The sequence below is a fragment of the Perissodus microlepis genome, chromosome 19 (genome assembly GCF_051167445.1).
Source record: "Perissodus microlepis isolate ML-2025 ecotype Zambia chromosome 19, ASM5116744v1, whole genome shotgun sequence".
NCBI lineage: Eukaryota > Metazoa > Chordata > Actinopteri > Cichliformes > Cichlidae > Perissodus > Perissodus microlepis.
The window spans coordinates 30,006,271-30,022,143 of NC_140479.1; the positions used below are offsets into that span (position 1 = coordinate 30,006,271).

Below are 15,873 nucleotides of genomic sequence, written 5' to 3' on the forward strand. Positions count from 1 at the left end.
AGCCGTTGAATATCTGCGCCACAGAAATGTTCCTTTATAGTAACGTGCTTGCAACTTATTAATTACAGCTATTGCAACCCATCCACATTTCTTCCTACTGCTACGATTAATGTCACTGTCCACCCTGAAGGTCCTGAAGCCAAGTATGGTCACACTGTGGTCAAGCAAGTTCCTTCCTTCCTTCGTAGCTCCCCAAAGGAAAGTCGACCAACAGAGCTAGCATAAAAATGGCTTGTTGTAAAAGTGAGGTTCTTATATTAAAAGATTCTGCATCTGCAGGACTCTACAGAAAAAATGCCCTTTTTATAATGCTGTTTTCTACCTAAATAACACAACAGTAGCTCAGCTTATAAGGCATGAGTATGTCTTTGATGTAATTAAAACCAAGAAAAAAACCTTTAAACTAATTCTGTAGCCAACAGGTAGTCAGTGTGCTATAGCAAAGATGAAAGTGATACGTTTCATTTAGCTTGTCAAAAGTCTGGCAGAGAAGTTTTGAACAAGTTGGAACTGAGAGCGTAGTTTTGGCTGAGCCCCAGTGGAATAATCAATAATAATCCAGACATGACAAGACAAAAGCACAGATGATGTTTTTTCAAGGTTCACTTAAGATTAAAAAAATATCAACTACAATAATACATTATTTAAGATCAATATAATTTTTTAGAGTGTGGTTAAATATAGATTTATTATACATTTATTATAAATAAATAATAGATTAGTATAGATTTATTTAAACGATTTAACTTTCTTTGATATTTGTATGTCAGAACAAGGTTTAAAGTTAATTATTACATCTAAATCTAAGGTCACAGGTTAGATCAAGTCATAAAATAACAAAACATCTCTCCATTACTAACACTCAGGGGAACACATAGTTGAGTATCATCTGCATAACAATGAACGTTGATCCTATAGATTATTTCTCCCAAGGAAACTATAAATAGAGTATAAAATGGGGGTAAGACTGGGGAAATGTTTTCTACTAAAATTACAAAAAGGAATGAAACTAGACAACAGCAGTATATTTTATACCAACACAGTTATTCAAAATGATTTATAACAATATCACAATCAGTTATATCAAATGCAGAACTCGTTCAAAAGAACATGATCTGATATCGGATTCTTCCTGTTTCTGTGCTGTGGGTTTGGAATCTGGATTGCTACTGCCCAAAAACATTTTACTTCTATAAATGTGTAAGTTTAAAATTGGTCTAATGTTGGTTAAAACAAAAGCATAAATTCGTAGTTTCAGTTTGTTCAGAAAAGGTTAAACTCCTGCAAAGGTTATAAGCAATAAAAAATATATTAATAAAAAGATTTTAATCGCCAAAGGTCTGAGATGTTTGGGTAGGGTAAAATTTTTGTAATCAAAGTGGAAAAATGTGAATTCTCTGCTTTTTAATCAGGACAGTGAAAGGTCAAAATCAAGTAGATGTCTGGAGAAATATTAATTTTGACTATTCCATTTATGATTATCTCAATTATTCTGTACAGCATGCTTTACTGTTTTACTTTTTCTCTGTAAAATTGTGTTTTTAATTGTGTTTTTGGGTTTTGCACAGAGGAAGTTTACCAAATGCAGTAGTACCGTGTAACCACATTAAAGCCATTCACTTGCCATTAACAAAGCAACTTAATTTCTTCCTCAGCTGCTCATTTTGCACAAGTGACTAAACAAGAATTTTATGCCCATCCAAATCTTTAGCCCTGCTGCTGTCAATAACTTAAACATTGTCTGTTTGCTCTGAGCTCTGTTTGCAAATGTGCAATAGGCACCCAGGGGAACGGAAGCTCAGTATGTCCCGACTTTGTCTTGACGGGGCAATGAGTATAATCAAAAAGGAGATTTCATTTTTAATTGAAATTTGCAACTTCCAGTATAGTTCTGAAGTATCATATACTGCGTTGCCATCACAAATTTCCCAATTTCCTAGTTTTTGCATATTTTTCACACTTGAACATTTCAAATCATCAAATAAGTTTTAATATTAGACAAAGATAACCTGAGTAAATACAGAATGGAGTTTTTAAATGAAGATTTCATTTATTAAGGGGAAAAATTATCCAACCCTGCCTGGCCCTATGTGAAAAAGTAATTACACCTCCCTTTAAATCGTAAATTAACTGTGAGTAACCATATTTTTTTAAAGCTGAGTTCAATTTCACTAGACACACCCGGGCCTAATTACTGTCAGACCTGTTGACTCAAGACATTCAAAATCATTTCTAAGGCTTTGGCATGATGAGAGCCCTTATCTACAAATGGAGAAAACGTGGTGAACGTTCCCAGGAATGCAGGTGTGACGTCACTCAGTCAAGGTCAGCGTTCATCATGAGACAATAAGAAAGAGACCTGCGGACCAAAGCGCACAAAGCCTCGTCTAACTGTTGCCAAAAAACATCCTGATGGGCCTCAAGATGTTTAAGAAAATGTTTTGTGGACTGACAAGACAAAAGTAGCAGTTTTGAGTCCCGTTACATCTGTCGTAAAACCACAGCACTTCAAAAAAGAACATCATACCACCAGTCAAACATGGTGGTGGTAGTGTGATGGTCTGGGATCTTTACCAGCACAACCATCTACTAGGTTTCAGGGTAATTACTTTTTCACACGGGGTCAGCTGCGTTGGAATAATAGTTTTTCCCTTAATAAATAAAATATTTTTTTAAAACAGCCTTTTGTATTTACTTGGGTCATATTTGCCTATTTTTGGGGGGAATTTTCTAAAACATGCATGCATGACAAAAATGTAAGACTGAGGAATTAGGTAAAACTTTTTTCAAGGCATTCTACTATTAATAGTCAACCATATTCTTATATTATTTAGAGAAAGTGACAATCAAGGTCTTCGTCAAAGAGACCACAGAGTCCTTGTGCGGCTCAATGCCACATTGAGAGCACAGTTATGTTGTGATTTACTCTTTTCGGTCTTTAGATGCATTACTCTGCACAAACGTCCAGGGGCTCAGACTCAAGCTGTCTGTTTTGCAACTTCACCAACAAGGTCTCCACTCTCACAGTGACAAAAACACCAGCCCATAGAGCAAAAATGACTTGCAGGTCAGTGGTCTTCTAGAGAGGTGTAATGGCAGTGACTGTGCCAAACAGGTGGACTGGCTGTGCTCTATAACCTTTTCTCTAAAAAGCTCCCATTACTGAGGCCATTACGCCCAGCAGAGGAGAGACAATACAAAACTGTGTGCTGGAACCCCGCTGAGCCTCAGGAGAGTGTTCAGCTCACCTCACACTGCGCCTCAAACCTGTCAGCCTCATTTCGCTTTGAGGTGTGGGCGCCCATCGCAATTTGTGGTTACAAGGGAGTCGCTGCACGCATGCACTCACATCGACTGTTTCCCTGTGTTCTTGGGTTTGGTCGCACAACTACTCGATTGCCAATAAGCTTGCTCTAAAAGATGCTGGGAAAAAACGCCATACTACCAATGCCCCAAATTATTTTGTGATCTAAAAAATAGTATTAGTATTATATTGTTGCAGGTGAAACTAAGGCGAGGCAAAGCCCTATTGTTTGCACTGATCATGGTAAATAGTAAATAGGTTGTGCTTATTATGAACCTGGCAAACCTGTTTGTTTTATTAGCCTGGATTAATAGTCACCCATACTTCTTGAACTAATGTAAATTATGCAAATGCACCGACGTGTGATTTTGCTGCAAGCTGTCCTGTTTGCACTGAGATCTGAGGAAACAGAGCCTGATGACAAGCTGTCATGTTAGCAGCATAGCACCACTGTTTTCAATACACATAAATGGCCTCAAAAAACTCTGGCACGGTTTGCAGCTAGTGATAAAACCAAAGTGAAAGCTACAAGTTCCAACAAGTCAAACAGATATCCAACAGTCGGGGCTGTGTATAAAATGTAAATAAAATTAGAAGCCAGTTTGTTTTATTGTATAACCTCGCTTCCAGATAATTGACCTTTTTGGATTGCGCCTGCTTGGGCGCGCTTGTCTCTGGTTTCACATACTTTGTGTCTGGGAACGTTTTCTCTCAGAATAAAACAGTTTTTTCTCGTTTCCAATCCCATCATTCATCTCACAGCCCCTGTGAGTCATATAGTGTCTCGCTGGAGTGGTCACAACCCCCTTGTTGAGAGCCGCTGATATACAGTATATTAGCGGGTGCGTGTGACGACAGCAGTTGGTCACTAGCGTATGTGCAGGACCAAGAAAGCACTGCCGAGTGGAGTGCGAAGTGACCTCGGAGATCGACTCCCTCCCATTGTGCTGCATCTTTGTCTGGCCTGAAACTCTGGTGTTAATGATTAGCCCTGCTGCTTTTGTGCACCTCTTACAGACAAAGCCAGTGCGAGTCAATTGGCTGTTGCCCACACAGGCAGTGTGCTGCGACGAGGCCCAAAGAGAAAACAATCAGGGCTGCCTGCTACTCGGGGTTATCAGTGAAAATATGTGCCGTGATAAGCTGAATAATGTAATGGGTGAAAAAGAAATAAAGAGAAAAACACAGAATTTATTAAGGCTGTCAGTTTCTTCTGGGCATGCCAGTGTTCGGATAATCAAGTTAAACTCTAAGGACTCAGCGTTGTTGTTGTTGTTCAATTTTTAACTCCATTTTAAATGAAAAGGCCTCACCTTTCATCCCCTGCTGATCTATTCCCTCGAGGGGTGGGGTGGGGTGTAAGTGTCTGTGTGTGTGTGTTTGGGTGGAGGGGGTGTATTATGTGTGTGAATACATATGTTTGTGTGAGTTCATTAGAAGTTAGAGTGTCGTGGGGGAGCTGGGAGGAGTTTTGTTTACGTGTGTGTGTGTGTGTGTGTGTGTGTGTGTGTGTGCACAAAGAGGTCATTTGGTCAGTTTGCCCATCAGTACTTGAGCTGTCTGACTGAGCATTCTCACCATCTGTATGACCTCTCCTCCCGACCGACTGGCTTTTGTTCCCGAGCTTGCCTCCCTCCCACCAGCGTTTCTCACAGAGCATTGTAGTACGAAGGGTCACCAGGACTGGCCTTCATCATTAGTCTGCGCTCTTCATCTTCACCAACATTAATGAGGACCTCTTTGTTCTTTCACCATTTGACTTTCCCATGAGGTGGGGCACGGGTACAGTATCACCTGTATGCATGATGTATGTAGAAAAATACAAAATAAAGCAGAATTCTTTGTCTATTAAAGCCAATGAGCAAATATTAAAGCACCCAAACATCTATATCATGTATGTAATTTAGATCCATGTCTAAAAACCTTCATTCATTCTCACATGTATGTCAGTTCGTGCATGTCTGACACATATTGTCACAAATCATTGCCGAGGAGCCCACCTCTGCTGAACAAATAGCGGCACACTCCTCAACCTTCCTCGCAGCCACTTAGCAGAGGTCTGCTGCGCTTTATGGTGTCATAAAGTTGCCTTCTCAAAACACAGTTTAAGAGATGTCGGTAATTGGTGTGTTGTTTGACGCAGAGTTGGGTGCTATCGTCTCTGTCCTGACTGCGGTAATTAGCCAAAGGCTGCAGTATATGGCAGATTAAATGGGTGGTTAATGGTAATTTGCTCTTCACTCAGCACACTTTGGGGTCTGACTGGTCAAACATTTGCATTGGCTGGTCTCAATCTTGAATGACAGTTCTGACAGATTATTGCATGACTTACAGTTTCCACAGTAAGCTGTAATTATTAGACAGCAATAAACCTACTTAAGGGAAAAGTACATATTTAATAATGTCTAACAGTGGAAAATAGAGGCGGTAAATTTTGAATCAGGAGATGCAAGACAAAGAGTTTAATTACACTACTTGATAACAGTGTCTCTGGTTTCACATACTTTGTGAAACTTCTTTTAAATTCGCAAAAATGTTTAAGCTTATGCCACCACCACACTTCAGGATAACTGGGACAGATCAGTGTCTGGCTCAGATCAGCAAGGCTTACTGAAAATGCATTGCTTTTGGCATGTATCCCTCAGCTTTAATGGCGCTTACACAGAGTTACGCTGCATGCACCATGCACCCCGAAAACCACTGGCTGCAACATTCTTTGATAGTGAGAATCATAGAGAACAGTCAGGGACACGAGTAAAAGAAGTGATGCCAGCCATCAGTATTACTTAGAAGCTTTTTGGACACTGGCTACACCAGAAGCTCACAAAGGTGGGTGTTTTACAAGAGTGTGTTTTATTTAGTTTCCCGCCTTTAAAAAAAAAAAAAAAAAAAAAAAAGGTAAATAAGTTAAAAATATTTTACAGTGGGGGTTTTCTCATATTTGCTATATCCAGGACTTCAGATGGACAAAATATAAATTCAACAAACTTCTGATCCAAAAACGTTTTCTGGTATAAGTTTTTTCAGTGAACGGAACTGGTTGAGATCCCCCTCACTCTTATAGATAACTAAAAGTCTGCGGTCAGTCACCATGTGCGGACACTGTATTCATTTCCATACAGCACGCTTGTCTTCATTACCTCTCAGAGCCATCTACTGGTGCCTCTGTACCCACGCTGAGTGTCAGACAAAAAATTCGGGGCTCATAAAGCAGCTCAGGATTCTCAAGTTTGAAAGAAAGAGATGGGAGGCGCTTGGACCATCCATCACCGGCTGCCTCTAGCGGACCCCGGAGGGGCGGCGCGCCGAAATCTGATCGCCCTTCCCCCGCTGCTGCTGTTTGTCCCAGCGGCGCGCAGGCTGGCAGAGGGAGGCATCGTGGACTCAAGAGGAGAGATGAGCGTCACACAATCGTACACACGATGGTTCCGCCTTCAAAATAAAAGCTTGATATCTAGTCGCCTTATTGAATAGGACTCTTTTTGATGACTCAATTGAGTCCGCCAGGCTGATTTAATTGAGCGCCAGTTTGCTGCTAACGACAGCTAGCTGTGTTTCACTTATTTGTCTCCTCAGATGGCTCTGTTGGTATATCATTTTAACATATTTGAAATTTAAATTTACATATTCATTTATTGAAGAATGCATTCAGTGTATTTGATGAAAATCTCATCAAATACACTGATTCACAACTTAACAATGATGACAGGATGTGAGCAATTAAGCAAAAAATACAATTAAAAAACAGAAAAACATCATAAAGACTCTTATTTAAGTACACACAAGTACTAAAGTGCATGAAACGATACGATATAACCATTGCTGCATTACAGAGCTCCTTTGTAGATGGCTCATAGGCTGGCGAGTGCTTTTTTCCCCCTTACCTTTCCTTCATTTTCATAATTGAATAAGTGCCTCCGAGCAAAGCATGCGTCATCGGATCCGAGCCAAGGATTTTATTTTGAAAGTAAACCTGGAACTCCTCGTGTTTCCCAGCCGTGCACGGTTGACGGCAGCACCTTGCAACTCCTACTTCACAGACAGCGAGAGGAGAAGAGTCACCACTCTGCGTTGGTTGATCAGAAGCGACGAAACGCACCGAAACTGGCATCTGCGCCGGAGGAGACGCAAAGGAACCGCGCATCCCGCGACCCCGTCCACCTCGTCCACTCTGCCCCCTCGCAGGACAAGATGAACGCACTTTGGAAGACTGGACACTTTGGACAACGCGGACAGCAGCGCGCGGCGGAGGACGGGATTTAGTGGAGAGAAGTTGGCGAAGACACTCGCCTTCAAGTCGTGAGGGGGGGATTTGTGACTCTTTTTTTCCACTGTCGCTAAACTGCTCTCCAAGCGCTGGAACGTGAGGATTTAAAAGTAGTTTTGTGGGTTTTTGTGAAGTTTACCGGAGATTAGAGGCTATTTCACCAAAGGAAAGCTTGGTGCCATCTAAAATCTGAACGCTGGTCTTTTCTGTCAAAACGGGATACTGTGGGTAAATATTATTATTATTATTATTATTATTACTATTATTATTTACAAGCAGGTTACGCAGACTCAGACACATAAGTCTCACAGCTTCACTTCCTTGCAGATGTGGACAGGTTAGAGCTTTGAGCACTGTGTACGCTGCGTGAGTCGCGAAGCAGCCCCGCGGCTGTGCCACAGCACAGGTGGCGTGGAGGTCCCTGTTTGTGCGCAATTGGCGCGTCTTGGCCGGTGTCAGCAGACTCTGGAGGAATCAACAGTCAGTGCGCAAATCTATTGCCACGGGTTCGGAACAGGAGCGCAAAGCGGCTTCTGTTGTAGCTTGTGAAGGTGTGTGTGTGTTGCTGATTTTACGCACGCTGTAAGAAAAAAACGAGTGGAAAAAATACTGTAAAACATATTTGGGTTGGGAAACGTATATGCTTTTTCCAGCAGTTGATTGAGTTTGGTTGATTTTTCAGTGAGGGGAAAAAAGTAATTTGCGCTAAAGCGTTCTCTCCACATCCAAAGTCATTCCCTTCATCCTTTCCAGTTTTTCAGTATTTACAGAAAAATCCACGAATGCGGGAAACTGTGAAACTGAGTGTTTTAGAAAGAAAGAGGCCAAATGAAATCACGCACGCTTATCCTTACACAAAGGGTGGTTTGTGGTGATACCTGCCAGATTTCGTTTGAGGTAAGCTCGCTCTTCATTCAGAATGAATCGAACCGATCCTGATTTTATGTTGTTGTTGTTTTTTTTAATAAATAAATAAAAAATCCAGCCATCCCCGTGCTCGTTAGGATGGGCACGCCGTTTCTCCTCACCGCAGTAGTGACGTCTTCTCAGGTTTGGCGCTGAAATATGAATTGCACATCTCTTTCTCAGAGCCGCACTCCCCCAAATCCTCTGATCATCTCTGAAGTTAGAAAGCGGCGGATTGTCCCCCCCTCCTCTCCCTCTCAGTGAATGAACTGTGCGGTTCTCTCCCCTCAGCAGCAGATCACTCATCCCCTCTTCAAACACATGCGCATCAATGGGATTCAGATGGTGATTTCTTCTTCTTCTTCTTCTCCTTTTTGGCCACTCAGCTCGGCTTTGACTCCCACCATATCAACTCCCAACCCGAAGAAAATTATTAGATTATTGCGTCCTGCGAGAGAGACGCTGAAAATGAGATTTGGGCTCTGTTGCTTTAGCTTATTAAAAAAAAAAGAAAAAATTGCTGTCATAAACAAGCGTGCGGCCGATAATAGTTGTGCTAATGCTCCAAATTAATTGTATCTATTGACCCGAGAAATAATGCGTGCCAGTGTGCAGCTTTTTCAATCAGAGGCGAGCCTCAGACACTTTCGGTTCCAAATGAGACTCTGATTGCCTCTTTTCATTAGTGAAATTGGCCCGAGACCATCGCTCTGCTCCTGGTTTAGTGCCTTTACGTTTTCCTTCTCGTTCATAAAGAGAAGGGTTCATTAATCTGCTTCAGCTTGTCTAATTTGACAGAGAAAAAGGATCATTACTTTCATGCACAAACACTCATTTGCTTTCATATTCCAGCTATTTAAAGAAAATAAACGTATGTGACCTTATCTGAGCTTTACACTATACCTCTGATATAAAATTTGTGCCTATATATGTAAGGACTTCTAGTCTTTCTGTTCCCCTGTAATTAATTCAATTCAATTCAATTCAATTCAATTCAATTCAATTTTATTTATATAGCGCCAAATCACAACAAAAGTCGCCTCAAGGCGCTTCATAATTAGGATTCTCACATGTCTGAGGTGGTAAAAGCTGAGTTTATACCAACCTTAGTACGATTTATAACATTTTAATGTCCCCCAGTGTCTGATAGCAGCACTTCATGTAGTCTTTATAATTTCAAAAGGGACTTCGCTGTCCATCTGTATCTTCTGCTTTAACACATAGGACAAAGCCCTGGCGTTCGGATCTTTTTCCATGTGCAGGCTGAGTCTCAGACGAGACGCCGCCCGTCTGAGTGTCAGCCCGAGGTGAGCTGAGCCCGGAGTCATCCCTGAACCTCTGACAGCTCTGAAGTGCCGAGCTCTCCTCTGCCTCTCAGCTGATCAATATCTCTTCTCACCTGAGGACTCGTTCAAGCGAGCTCTCTGAAGAGAGGGTGGCTCAGCTATGAAGGCAGGCAAGAAGTCGTGAAGGGACAGGCAGAAGGGAGATGGTGGGTGTGAGACATGCATTGCATTGCAAAAGAAAAAAGCTGGAGTGGAGAAAGGCGTGCTGCAAAGGAAGATGACCCACTTGTGTGTCTCTTTATTACCCATCTAACCTCCACTTGGCTCCACTCTCCAAAAAAACCCTCTAATCTCCCTTTTTTCCCCACCAAGAACACAAAGCTGATCCGGCCCCAGCCGCTGATTATCCGACTTAATTATTAAAGATTGCTGACAATCCATGGAGGTGTGACTAGCATGTGACTTCCTCGTGTCGCTCCTCACTGAGGATAGAGGGATGACAGGGATTTGAACCCGGGTTGAAGCGCTTTTCCACCCCTGAGCTATTACAATGTGAAGATAGTCCTGCATGATTAATGCTCATGCCTTATTCATTGCCGTAGTTGTGTTTCCCTGCCATGCTTTAAGAAAATATTAGCATGAAAATTTGTGGCTTTGAACTCCTCCCTCGGTCTTTGGGATCCATATTACCTCCTCTTCTTCTTCTACTCAGCTATTTGAGGTTGTTAAGTGATATCAAAGTGTTTTGAGCTGGTTGTGCTGTATATGAGGGTTTCATTTTCAGTGAGGATATCAGGTAGTTGTGTGTAATAAGGGGCACACATTAATTACTTCTCTTGCACATGGCTGTCATTTATTTCACCCTAAATGCATCAATTACACTGCAGCACTTTGCTGCTCTTCAGATTCAAACACTCGCCGTGGACTCTGGCCTAGTCTAAACCCCTACCTGACACCAGATTAGTCAATGCTGCTATTGTATTCGATCTTCTTCTCACATGGTTTGAGAGGCTGTCATGCTACTTGTCTAAACAGATCTACGGGTTGATATGAACCAACTCTGAAGCCCTGTCAGCTCTCCAAGTGTACTGCCTTGTAAAAAGCTACTATTTTATATATATATATATATATATATATATATATATATATATATATATATATTTATCTCTGTGTGTGTGTGTCTGTTTCTGTGCCTGCCAGAGAAAACAAAAGTTTAGATTTAGAGAGGCCTGTAATCAGCCACCTCCACGGCCTGAGAGCGAAGGCCTTATTGTGCTATATAAACAAACCTCAGCAGCATGTAGGCGTCTCGTGTTGTAAGAAGGTGAGGATGGGCTGAGACGGGAATAGAAGGACTCCTGGGAGTTCATAAGGAGAACATTAAAGGCTGAAGTATGTTGACGGGTAAAAGGTGCGGTGGCACTGTTTAAATTAGGACACCGTGTGTGTGTGTGTGCTGCTTTATTTATCCACGTGTGTCTTGTGAAGTGTCCCCAGTCTGTGTTTTTCTTTACTGAAGCTCGATAACGTGCAAATGCGTCCTCGCAGTTGTGCTAAGCGAGGAGTGGGTCACAGGTCCTGCAAGGGAAAGAAAAACAGTACTGTTAAGACTTAAGACAACACAACCTTTCTTTTGACTGTGTGTCTGTGTGCAATACACCTCAGTGTGTGCAAGTGAAGCTCGTTCTGTAATGTTAGCATGTGTATTCAATAAACGTCTCCGTAGGAGTGTGTGTGTTAAGGTGGACGTCCCACAACCAAAGGTATTCAGAAGATTCACAGACCCTCTGACGTTTAGGTTAATAGTGGTACCATGTGTGTTTACGTGTGCTCGTGTGGGGAGATTTTTCTTTTACTTTTCTGGGCATTTCACTCACATCTCACTGGGCATTCCAACTTTTCCTTTCTCGGGAAAACTTAGGGGCTGAACACTCTGCTATCCCTTTCTGTAGCCACCATGCTGCAGTCTGATAATGGAGGGTGACTTTGTCGAGAAGAAAAGAGTCCCCGGGAAAAGAGCGTCAGGCTGTTTAGCTCTGTAACAATGAGCAAGTTAACTGATTGATTGTTGAACTTGTGATCTGAACTCACGGTAGGGTTCTGAAGTTTTCACTTTGAGCTGTTCGTATGTCGGAATTTCTGTTTTCCCATCCTAAGAACCAGGTGCTCAGAGAAAGTTTCTAAGAAAAAACTTTGAAGAGGGATTTCCAGTCTAATCTTTAAAATCTGTGTGGACTGTCAGGTCAAAACACGTTAGCATATGCACAGACCCCAAGGCGCTGTGTTGCACTGCGTTCAATGTACAGCCATTTGTTGTTGGTTTTTTTAAGTTTCAGACTGTGTTGATTTCTGTGTTTATAGTCTCAATGGACATCCTGGCTTCTCTTTGACTGATTCTGCTGCTTGTTTCAGGTCCGTGGTGGGGAGCTGTCGGACAGATTCTTGCGGCATCTGCGGCCGCCCTTCTGCTGGACAGTATGCGAACGGAGGATGTTGTCTAAGTTGGAGTCGGGCCTCGCTGCTCTGCGTCTGACCTCTTCGCCCAGAGGAATGACTGCTCTGTTGTGTTCACTCTGGCTTTCTCTCCTCCTTCCTCTCACCGTCGTTCCAGCCGGGCTGCCCACTGCTCAGCCCACAGGTAGGAGACAGACATCCAACCCCACACTGCTGATGCCACATTATTAATTGTCCTACGTCTGCTTAAGACGCTGAGAAAACTCATTTTGAATTTTGTGCCTCAAACTTATTGCAACATCATTTTAGAGAACAATTTGAGCAAAGATGCCCTTTAATGCTTTGTGATTTATATTATTACCTAAAAATACCAAACTCTGAGTGGTTCCAGCTCCTTTTTTTAATTATGATTTGAATAATCCACATGTTGGCTTTACATTGAAAGGGTAGAAAAGGTCATTAAACAGTGCTTCTTGTGCACTCTTGATCATTGCTTTCTTTTCCATGTTCTTTAAAAGACATTAATTTTTCTGTGTTCACCACTTCAAATAATGGTATTTAAAAGTCCCATTTACTGTTTATGCGAATGGAGTCCTTTCTCTTTTTCAACCAAAAAATTTTATGACGTTTTTTGTCCGAGGAGGATTTAATTGGCCTCTTCTCGGTTCGCTGAGATTAGCGAGATTTTCCCTCTTTGTTCTCGAGGCAGAGAAATACCCAAAGATCAATCCAAAATAAACTTTGACTGCGTTTGCTTTAATCTCTCCATATTGCTATTAAAAAAACAACAACAACAACACAGAGTAATCTTTATTCGTAGGCGTTAGCCAACACTTCTTTCTCTCCCCTCCCTTTTTTTTCCCCCTTTTTATGTGAGGGTTATTTAAAATGAGTCTTTGACACTCTTTACACGGTACAGTGCATTAAGAAAGACGAGGAGCCGGGGCGCCTGCTGGAGAGGGCCCAGCTGTCTTACGCAAGCTGAGACACTGTGTGCATGTGTGTAAAAGATCGTGGTATTACAGCTTTTCTAACTGCTGCTTTTGTGTGTACAGTTTGTTTTGGCTGTCGCCCAAATAACTGAGGTCAGAGCAGAGATGCAGACTTTGAGATTCAAGACTTGGACTTAAGTCACCAAAGTGGAGACTTGTGTTTGTGGGACTTAATCTGCTGATCAGTGATAATGAACACAGCTTTGAGAGATAACTGCTAAATAGCCACATTATCCTCTGCATCCAGCGACTTAAAAAGAGACTTGTCCCCCGCCCTCTCTCGTGTAAAACGCATAATGTAAGGAAAGACAATGTGTGATTCTGTCTGCCTGATTGCCTTCCCTGCTGGAAGCCATCACAGTCTCTCATGCGTGGGATCATCCAAAAAGCTGAGTGTGTGTCTGTGTTTTTTTTTTACCCCCCTCTGGGTGGCGGGTGTTCAGGCTGTGATCTTCGTGTACCTGCAGCCAAATGCACGCGGAGCCCACTGCTCTGAGGAGGATATTGTTTCAAGTTCCTAATGTTGGGGTGTGATGATGCCGGAGGTTTCTTCCTGTTAAAAGGGCGTTTTTCCTTCCCACTGTCGCCAAAGTGCTTGCTCATAGGGGGTCATATGATTGTTGGGTTTTTCTCTGTATCTATGAAGCGCCTTGAGGCGACTTTTGTTGTGATTTGGCGCTATATAAATAAAATTGAATTGAATTGAATGATTCATCTGATGTCAAGTGGATAGCTGTGGTGATAACACATGCAGCAGTGCTTCTGCCAAGGACGCTTCCTGGTGCAGTGGAAAGCTTTTTACCTTAGATTCAAACTGAAAACGCGAGACTCTTTCTTCACCTTCATAATTACCCACCCAGTCAAAACTTGCTGGAAAGAAATGGGTTTTGCTAGACGTCGAAACAGCTCTGAGCTTTTGCTGTTAAGCTCCCAGCATTTTTGGGCACAATTTTTTTTTGAATGTAGGACAGCTACATGAAGGTTAGATGTATTTGCCCATTTATTTACATCTAGATGTAAATTTAATTCCTTTTCAATGGTGCGTTGCATGGCAACCTTATTCATTCAGTCCTCTGGATTGTCATAGCGCCTTATGATCACACACCCCTAAGATAATAGACATGGTGTTTTAGAGTGGCTGATTAGCTCAACAAACAAACAAAGTGGGTTGTGGCGATACTCCTTTAGGTCATTTTATGATCGTGCGTTTCTGATGAGGGTGCAGGCACATGAGGTTGATCTAAATGTCATTTTTTGATTCAAATTGCACAGTGGGTTTGCATGTAAAGCAGCATCTTTTTCTTAAAATGTCCTTTCAGAGATCTGAAAAGACTCTTTTTTTTGTCACATTTGGCTTTTCAACCAAATCTTAAAGTTGTTATGTCTGCTAAAGTTTGTATTATTTCTTCCGGGGGGGACATTTACAGGCCCTATTTGCAGGTCCAAAACAAACACATCTTGGGCCAAATCAGATCGAATATAAACATTTTCAGTTGATATTTTTGGGCTAAAGAAAGAAAACCTTTGACTGACCGGTGTAGAAACAGCGAATACACCAACGTCTGATGTTAAGTGGGTACTTTCTTTACAGCCTTCGTGACACTTGGAAGTCCTGTTGCGATCTGGATATTATTTCTGAGATTTGTTTCACTTGAATATCTGGCACAAATTAATGTTTTTTGCGGGGTGGGGGTGGGGGGGGGTGTCATCGAAGTGTTGTTAGCTGTTTTTCTTTCAGTCATAGCAGAAATAGTAGTAAATACAGTAATGTCAATGTTATGCTATATAGCATCAAAAAAAATCGACACTTTAGGTATGTATACTGCATCTCCTGCTGGTTCTTTTGGCGTGATCTCATATCCCTGTGTTGGTTTTGTTCACACATCATCTTAAAGGTGATCAATGACATTATCTGAGCATTGAGTTAGCATTAGCCAAGAATTTGGCTAATGCTAATGCTAAAACAAACACTAGCACACCGACAGTTATCAAGCTAACTTGACAACATGTTTATTGTGTTGTGTAAATTAATAAAGAATACACTTAAAATGCTTATCATTGGTTCAAGAATAGACTTTAATATTTAAAAAAAAACTGTTTTCCCTTTTTTCCATTACAACAACGTGATTGGTCAGTTTGAATGTTGATCCCGGATCAACATTACTATGATGATGCAGAAATACCAACAAGGGAATATCAGACACACCCTTACTTTGGCTAAGAGGACTACTCTGCATTCGAGGGTTGAATCTACATTTTTATTTTATGTGAAACTATTAAAAATCCCCAAAATTTCAGGTTCAAATAGATTTTTAAAAAAGTAAGAATCTCAAGTGTTGACAATTCATTGCTGTCCAGTTGGGACTGCTCCTCGTAGGCGTCTCTGGCCTGCGTCTTGTCTCCCCCGTGGCCCTCTGGCCTCCAGGAGAGTTCCCCACATCCACAGATGGACGAGCAGTAGGGGTAAAATGAGTGTTGTTTAATGGCAGATGGCACAATTTCCCCTCAGCAACCGCAACACCGGGCTGCAAAGTTGTCACTTAGGTTTTGTGTTTTTCGTGTGTGGCACTGTGTGACTTTGGGGGGAAGTGTGTGGATTAGTGTGTGTCAGGATCAGCAGGTGTTAAGGACAAATATGCCCTTGAAGGTTTACAGCTGGCCTCT

The 15,873-nt window shown here is 41.8% G+C and overlaps 1 protein-coding gene across 6 annotated transcripts in view; it reads left to right on the forward strand.

Annotated features, from left to right (window-relative positions):
• The first annotated feature begins 7,325 nt into the window (after positions 1-7,325).
• fgfr3 (fibroblast growth factor receptor 3) overlaps positions 7,326-15,873 on the forward strand; it is a 71,537-nt gene continuing 62,989 nt past the window's right edge. For 5 of the 6 annotated variants that reach the window (XM_084915753.1, XM_084915751.1, XM_084915754.1 and 2 more), the window contains exons 1-2: positions 7,326-7,799; positions 12,176-12,401. In XM_084915753.1, the coding sequence (XP_084771879.1) occupies positions 12,254-12,401 (148 nt within the window). In that variant the 5' untranslated portion in view covers positions 7,326-7,799; positions 12,176-12,253. The remainder of the gene's footprint in view (positions 7,800-12,175; positions 12,402-15,873) is intronic. The other variant, XM_084915752.1, reaches the window with a different exon arrangement.